Genomic DNA, 8,668 nt, shown 5'->3' with positions numbered 1-8,668 from the left:
AGAGGTGTGTACTCTGGGGAAGATCCCTTCCCAGCTGCTTCTCCGTCTCGGCAAAGCGCTTGGCCGCCGTCATGATGGCATCCCATGTTGATGGCATGCCATCCTTACCCGTCAATGTGCGGATAAGCTCTGGGTATTCGGCGCCCTGGATGAAAGCGGCGCGAACAAGATCTTCACTTATGTTGCCGAGACTTAGCTTTTTGGAGTTGAAGCGAGTGATGAAGTCTAGTAAAGATTCATCCTCCTCTCTAACGCAGTTGAGGATCGTCCACTGTTCTTCAGTATATTTCCTCTGCTGGCTGAAGTGCTGGCTGAACTTGTTCTGAAAGTCCGCCCAATCATAAATGTGGTGGACCGGTAAACGGTCGAACCATGCCCTGGCCGCTCTAACCAGAGTCATCTGGAACATATAACACCACGTGGGTTCCGTCCAGTTACTGATGGTTGCCCCCGCAATGAATCTGTTCAAGTGGTCGTCTGGGTCGGATAGACCATCATAAGTGCCAATGTTGGACATTTGTTTGGCACTTCTCGGGGCGATTGCTTCCGCAATGTCCCTTGCGAACTTTGACTTTCCTGCATTTGTAGCAGTTGGTCTAAAGGTTTTGGAGAAGTCACGCGGGTTTCTCTCCGCATTCGTTGGTTTAAAGGCTTCCCCAAAATTCCTTTTTGGTTGGAAGTCCGTTTCCTTACGCTTCCCTTTCGCCTTATGGCGAGGGTTTGCGTCGGTATCGGATTCTTCCCTCTCATCGTCTGAGTACTCGCACTCACTGTTCATATTGAGATGTTGGCGAGTACTGCCGAATTCGTCAGCCTGTTGAACTGAACGCAAGCGTTCATCCAATTCAGCTTGGAACTCTTTCTGACGTGCCTCGGCCCACGCCTTAACTTGATCTAGTGTTTGGCGAGGGACCCTCGTTCGTTTTTCCAACTGGGCATCAGTGAACCCCAGTGGAATATTTACTGCACTTGCCCCGGCTTGGGTAACCGGGGTAGTGTTCGTAAGATTTGTATAACCGCCGGTGTTCCCCCCAGTTGCTGGGGTTGTGGTTACCGGGGTTTCTTGGTCGATTACTGGCCTTTGGACCGGAGTAACGTTAACCATTTCTTCAGAAATTTTTGAAAAAACTAAGAATTAGTTCTAGCTTTTATGCACGGATGGCGCCAATGAAGAAACACTAAGTGAACCCTGGGCAGATTATAGATAATCTGGGGGTTAAGTAATGTTTCCCACGAGGATGAGGTTCAGCAGAGAAGATTGTTCTTCAGATGACCTGCAAAACAGACACCGTAAGCTCGTCACTGAGAAGGGGGGGTTCCTCCTTGTGACCACCCTCCGTCGTGAGAATCAGACTAGATTGCTCTGAATATAAGTGTATATTAAGAGATTGCTAGATAAGATGAGATATCAGATGATGTCATTACCATTCCAAGGTGTTGGAGTATTTATAGCCGAAGGTAGGTTTCCTAGAAGGTACAGCCGGCTGAATAGTATTCCTGTTCCACCAACAGTGGACTACGCACAGGCCATGCTGGTTGGTGGATAGGCTACGGCCAACAGTAAAGGTCGGCTGTACACTGTTCCTTTACTGCCGGCTACGCACTGTTCCACCAACTGTAGGCTGCGCACGTCCCATCGTAAGGGTTGGTGAGTAGGCAGCGGCTAATAGTGACAAACAGTACTAGAGGGTGCTCCTCCTCGTATTGTTGTCGGTGAGCTGTCACCCTGTGATTGGTTCATGGGCTGTTCTGGTCAAATTGTCTGTTCCGCCCATACCTTAGTAGGTATAGTACGAAAGATCTTCCAGAAGCATACGGACTGGCTCATTTAGGCGGGAGTATTCCTGCCTTGCTCATTCCTTCATGTGACTACTGAAGTAGCTAATGCCTTGTGCGTGTAGCCTTGCTGTTAGTGCGGGTAGCCTTCCCTGATGGCTTGTATCCGCAGCTGCGGGAACAGGCGGGGTACTTCACCATTGGGAGGCTTTCCCTGCGGGTACAGCTGGCGTACTGCGCGTAAGGTTCTCTGAGCATGGTGGGTCCTGCTGGAGCAGTTGGTCGTTGCGCAGACGTCCCTGTTCAAGGTGAGTCTTGCGGGTCCAACTGGGCTCTGCTGGGACCTACCTCTTCAGTTGTAAAAGTAGGTCTACAAAGTCGAGTACTCACTGTAAGGTGTGGCGCCAAGGCGAGTTTTTTTAACTGGATCGGCCTAGTTACTAAAAATCGATGAAAGGTAATCAACCTCGGGTAGAATCACATCTAGTCGGTCAGCTTGGGCCGATTTTGACTTTAAAAAATAAAACATAATTCATATTTGTATAATATTAAAGTACGAATATCTTTTTTTTAATTAACGATTAACAATTTTTAGAATAACTTAGTATTTAAAAATATATTTCTCTAATTTATATTGATATTTATCTATTTTGTTATAAATATTGGTAAACTTATGATATTTGACATATACATAACGTCCAAAAATTAATTTTCTTTATATTTACCATGTTCGAGTATACTCAACTCCCCAATCGACTGTCCACGATCCGTTTAGCGACTTTTGCAACCTTGCCTAAACCTCATCGGCTCCACGTGATTACCACCACTAAGGTCATCCTCTTGAGAGCTATGGCATTCCTGGTCTAGGCATCCTTGGTTGCGATTATTAGCACCTTTCACCTTTACATGTTTCAAATAAAAACCAGACAAATAATTGTAATGCTTGTAGTACACTAGTACCTCAACATCAACTCGGTAATTGTTTTTATCGTTATTAATCCATTGCATATCGGGCCCATCACCCACATGATCTCGTTTCGACTATCGTTAGTTCAATACATTATTGAAGATTTTAGTCGCTTTACATAGATGCATCCATTAACTCATCACTCTCACGCCATTGTCTTAATTATTTCGTCATTTTAAAAAATAATTATGTTGCATAAAACCTCAACTACAGGGCCGGCCGGGGTGGCAGGGTGGTCGACGGCCACATGCCCGACACCCCGCTAGGCCCGAAGTTTTTTTTTTTTGAAAAAAATTATATGCATTTTTATTAAAAACAATATGTATATCTAATGTTTAAACAAGATTACATAACTACTAGCTTGGTCTAGTAGCAAATGGGTATTACTCACAACCAAGAGGTTGTGGGTTCTAATCTCACTTAAGACATATTTAATTCTTTTTAATACAAAAGTTTGTTACACAACCCAAATTATAACCAAGTAAGCTCATATAAAAATTAAACTGTTTAAATCCAACAAAACACTTCTTTTACTTAAGACAAAAAAAAAAAAAAATTTCGCCTTCGGCCCAAAAGTTTTTTTGCTTTCTTGAAGCCGGCCCTGCTCAACTACCATCAAACATCTCCATTGTGATGGTGCCTCTCGACTGATCCACAGAGTGATAAGTAAATTTCTTTCTGATTTTGCATAGCTTACGCCACAAATATATAGTTTTTATATTGTAGGCTATAGTGAATGTCGGTACCATACGCGTACCATGACGGACCAAACTAATACCATTCCAACAATATTTTGTCGTCAATTCCGACCAACCTTCATTACCAGTATCGTGTGGATATATTTTGGGCATATCATATGTAAGTTACTCAAATATAATCAGTATTTTTCTCTTCACTATTTTCTATAATAGTTTCATTAATGATGCGGAAGAGTGTCAGTCTTTGTTCATTATTTAATAAATTGATGTGATAATATAGACTATCATAAATAATGGTTAAACACGACCAAAACAAAAAAAGAGCAAGTTACGTCTATTTTTTCTTAAAACGATACACTGCCGGACTGGTCCTCACCATTTAAAATAGGAATGAGGTCAAACTTATTTCAATTTCAATTGAAAAAAGAGCCAATTTTGAATTTTCAGTACGCTGGTCTTCTTTTTCCATATTTGTAGGAAAATGAAACTCGTTGAATATGTCATATCTATGGTATGACTCTTACCTTTATTGATAATCTAATTGAAGGCCCATTTAGCATATTTTGAAAAACTATTTCCATGCTTATTTTTATCGGAGTAAAGTGTCATTTTCGTACCCGATGTTTGGTTCATTACGCAATTTTGGTATAAAAACTTTTTAATTCTAGAGCCTTGAGGTTTCATCTTGTCATTTTTGTTCATTTCATTAACCCTGCTAATTTTTTAAAGTTAACCATGAGTATTTAACTATTTATGTCATTTTACCTATTTGAATGAAAGTGACAATTTTAACCATCTCGATATATTTTATAAATAATAACTTATAAAATGTCTATTTAACTCATTTTTTTACTAAAAATATAAATTGTTTATTTAGCTATTTTCAACTAGTTTTTTTTCCTTTTTAATTAATTTTCTGGTTTTGATGATTTGTTTAAGTTTTTATTCTACACATTTACTTATTTTTAAAAATAATTTTTTGTAAATTTTTATATATTTATATAATAAATGTAAAGAAATAAATAATATTTGTAGTTTATAAGATCTTTCAAAATTTGGTTTAAAATCCATTAAATTTCAACTTCTAGGGCGAATTTTTAAAATCTTATGATATAAAAATCTGCATAGGTTTTTTTTTAATGGGTAAAATCCGAAGCATTTCTTTTTATAAAGAATAAAGCATTGTTTGCATCCTTGTGGTAAAAGGGCGTATATGGCGAACGTGGATGTAGGTGATGATGTTCTTCACAACGTACTTGCTCGACTTCCCGGAATGCCTTTGCTAGGGTTCCAATGTGTGTCCAAGCATTGGAATCGTGTAATTTCAGATCCTTATTTTATGAAGTCGAGATCACGTAGAATGATCCTTTTGCCAATCCCACGGCCACTTGCTGTCATAGACGACAACGTACCAGCCGAAGACGAGGCTCATTCCACAGTCAGAATTCCTTCTCTTTTAGAATACCATGAGAAAGGTACAGAACTTTCCATCGTTGGAACATTGAATGGCATTGTGCTTTTGGCTCTTATTGAAATTAAGTTCTTACGTTGTCAGTTGATCATACACAATCCCTTAACCCGTGCATCAAAGTTACTTGTGGTTATGCATCGGCAGAGACAACATCTCCCCCCTGTATGATTGGATTTGGATATGGGGCGACCGAAGATGACTTAAAGCTTGTTAGATTTGATAAGCCTGACCATCCAAATCGATTCTGGTATAAATATGATGTCTTGGATCTTAAAACTGGTTTGTGGAACATGCCATAAGAATACCCTAGACAAGCTTTTTACGGTTTGTTTCTTAACAGCTTTTTATATTGGTTAACAACAAGATTCATCATGGCCCTCAATGTTAAGGAGATGGTATTTTCAAACATTGAACTGCCTTCGGAGTCTATAGGTGCACTCGAAGACTGGTTAGCAGGGCTTTCTTTTGGATCTATAGGTGGATGCCTTTGCGTGATTAACAAGATTGGTACCGTTAGATTTGATGTGTGGTTGATGAAAGAAGAGTGCTCATGGACAAAAGCACATTCATTCACATTCGGTTTGGAAGGTAATTGTTTTAAGGTGTTCAACCCTATGTGTATTTTGAGTGATGGAAAAATTCTTATGACAAATAGCTCGCTTCAACTTGCTATCTACGACACATCAAAAGATCATATAAGATGATCAACGGTTTGGCAAGTCTTGATGATTTCAAGAGGATAAACTCAATTTCTGATTTCAAAAAGATATTCTATATTTATGAATTCAAGCATCTACGCTCCATCGAGTACGTGGAAAGTTTGGTTTCACCTTCTGATATTTGTTTTATCTAACTGTGCACTTTGAAACTGTTTGCAAGCCTACGTATGTGGTGGTATTGGGATTCTATGTTTGTTTCCTTTTAGTTTATTTTGTAAGATTTGGATATGTAAACATCATTGATTATTGCTTTGGATTGGGTAACATCTATAACTGGTCAAATATAACTTACTATCGAGTGACATATACATACAATGTACCGATGGTTATATGTAGACTTCATGCCCAGTTTACATGGTGAAAGGTCCGGCTCGTTAAAGTGTTTCTGAAAATATATAATGAAAAAATGTGTATAAATTGATTAATAAAGAGCTTGAGTTTGAAAAAAACGACTCACGAACTAAGCTTGATCGAGCTTAAAAAAAGAGCCTGAAATAGGTTGGGCTCGAGCCTAGTCAAGTCATGAAAAACTCAGCTCGGCTCATCCAAGTGTGTAGACTAGACATTTTTACGTACGTGTATTGGTTTAGATCATTTTATTTATAAATTAACTTGATTATTGATGTATATTATAATTTTGTAATCAAATTAAATACACTAATTATAATTATATAAGTACTATTAAATTATAATTTTAGGACTTATGTCTAACATTGTTATCCTTTTTGGCCCCCTTATTAATGGTTGGCATCGCAACTCAAATATTTAACTAACTAATTTGGTATCTCTTTTTCGATTTTGGACATACTACGAATATATAAATTTTTGGGTTTTCCCTTTTGTTTGTTATAGTAATGTACTGAAGTTGTAAGAATTCCCGCCCGTTACATGGTACAACACACGATATATATGCAACTAGTTCATAATAATGGAAAATAACGTTTTGTTTTAACCTCGCCTAGCATGACCTATGAACCCATTCATGTATTATTGAATGGGTAAAACACTACACAGTACACAGGTTTGATGACTGGTAGGTTCCAGATTTTACAAGTATTGTTAAATGTTGGAAATTAAAATTTATAGTATAGATTTTTGTTACGTTAACCAAAAACAATTATTATATTACAATAAAGTGATGGATAAACGGGCAACAAGCTGCGCATGCCGTTACAATCTAATTATGCTAAAAACGAAACTTTGGGACTTAGACCCGTTGATCCCTGGTAAGAAACGTGTGAATTTATTTAGGTGTTTTTAGTAGCTTACAATAAAAATCACAAAGTTTGAGAAATCCATCATCAAAGTTGGGGTATGCCCGCTAGTACAAGTCTTAACTATAAAGGATTTAAAGAAACTTACAATCTTAATTACCTACCTATAAATCAATAACCGAAGCTTAAATTGGAAAATATATAATTGGTAATCGTGATGAACAGGCAGATGTACAACTTTCCTTTTAAGGGTTTATATTTTTCTAGATACTAAAATCTGAAATTGCAATGTGTGTGACAAAATGATAATTCAAGTATCCTTTAGCCTTTGTGAGACACATGTGAAAGTACTTTATAAAAATGATCACCTACCTGTCCTACCTAGTGGTTTATTAGTAGTATGTTGTTTGTTATTCATAAATGTGGTATGCGCAATGTTTTCAGACTCGGCATGGACATCGACCCGGACGTCTTATCGGGTCAATGGTCGGACCAACCCGGGAGGACGGACCGGTGTTGACCCGGATGACGTCATAAATAATATATATATATATATATATATATATATATATATATATATATATATATATATTAAATTTTTTTCGAAGTTTAATAAATTACAGTAAATGTGTTACTGCTACAAACAAATATCTTAAAGTCTTAAACCAACATCCAAATTAAGTAGAAAACCAAATAACTGTTCGTATAAACATACTGTTCGTATAGATTCATAAGAGATTTATTCAATAATATTGATTCATATCTGGTACATTATATGTTTCAAAAGTCAAAACCGGTGAACATTGATTTATTATCTGGTAAGTGGTAATATACTAACATTGATTTAATGATTTAACAACCAAATTGTATGAAAGATGACTTACCGATAACCGATTTGAGACGAGACGAGATCGGAGAAGCCAAAACGGCTGAGCGGCAGTGGGATTGTGGAGTGGGAGCGGCGGTGTGGACTGTGGAGATAAGCCAGATAGGGTTTAATTTGATGTTCGTATTATATTTAGGTTTGATTAGGGCCACCGGTTCCGGGCCGACCGGTGACTGTGTAACCTGGCCGGTCCGTTAGAAAACATGTAATACACCACGACCCGGACCGGTATTAGCACCGGGCCCCGGTCAGACCAGGCCGATCGGCCGGGCCGGGCCGGGTTTCAAAACATTGGGTATGCGTTTAAATTCTTGAAAGTGCAAGATAAGATAAGTTTTAGATGTAAAAGTAATTTGGTTGTTAAAAAAAGGGGTAATTTCATAGAATAGTAACCAATTTTCAAAAGTGTTTCAATTAGGTCACTCAACTTTAAAAAGCGTACAAATTAAGTCACTCAACTTTTATGTTTGATTAAATTAAAGGTTTTAACATGTTTTTTTAGCCATTTTCTTTTTTGTTTTACATAGGAAATGTTTTTATTTTTTTTTTTGAAGTTGACGTTGAGTGACGACATGAATTTTATTTTATATTTTTAAATTTTAATATAATTAATGTTTTAAAATTTAACTACATATATTGCAAATTCCGACCCCCACATCTTACCCTCAATTTCTTTCTTGACGCATAAAAAAATCGGTGAGACTTGATTTGAAGATTTAGTGACCCGATTTTAGAAAGTAGACAACACATAGTGGTTGACAACATGCTAATCTATTTATTTATTTACAGTTTTCAAATTAATAAAAAATAACTTAAACTTAATTTATGATTTGATGACCTTCTAGCGTACACCAACATATATACAAAGTTTACAAGATTTCAAGTACACCAATAATAAGTTGTTATTGTACACCAAGTAACTTAATACAATTGAAGA

The 8,668-nt window shown here is 37.3% G+C and overlaps 1 protein-coding gene across 1 annotated transcript; it reads left to right on the top strand.

Annotated features, from left to right (window-relative positions):
- Nucleotides 1-4,654: 4,654 nt before the first annotated feature.
- LOC143604038 (uncharacterized) lies at nucleotides 4,655-5,500 on the top strand (the record flags this gene model as incomplete). The annotated part of the gene is made up of 3 exons (XM_077080640.1): nucleotides 4,655-4,916; nucleotides 4,997-5,159; nucleotides 5,253-5,500. Coding segments are annotated over exons 1-3 (673 nt in total), but the record flags the coding sequence as incomplete, so codon positions are not given.
- Nucleotides 5,501-8,668: the final 3,168 nt, after the last annotated feature.

Source organism: Bidens hawaiensis, unplaced genomic scaffold (assembly GCF_021521415.1).
Source record: "Bidens hawaiensis isolate Kalapana, Puna unplaced genomic scaffold, B.hawaiensis_p1.1 tig00063766_1, whole genome shotgun sequence".
Lineage (NCBI taxonomy): Eukaryota > Viridiplantae > Streptophyta > Magnoliopsida > Asterales > Asteraceae > Bidens > Bidens hawaiensis.
The sequence above is the reverse complement of the archived record's forward strand: the minus strand, read 5'-3'. Positions and strand labels throughout refer to the sequence as shown.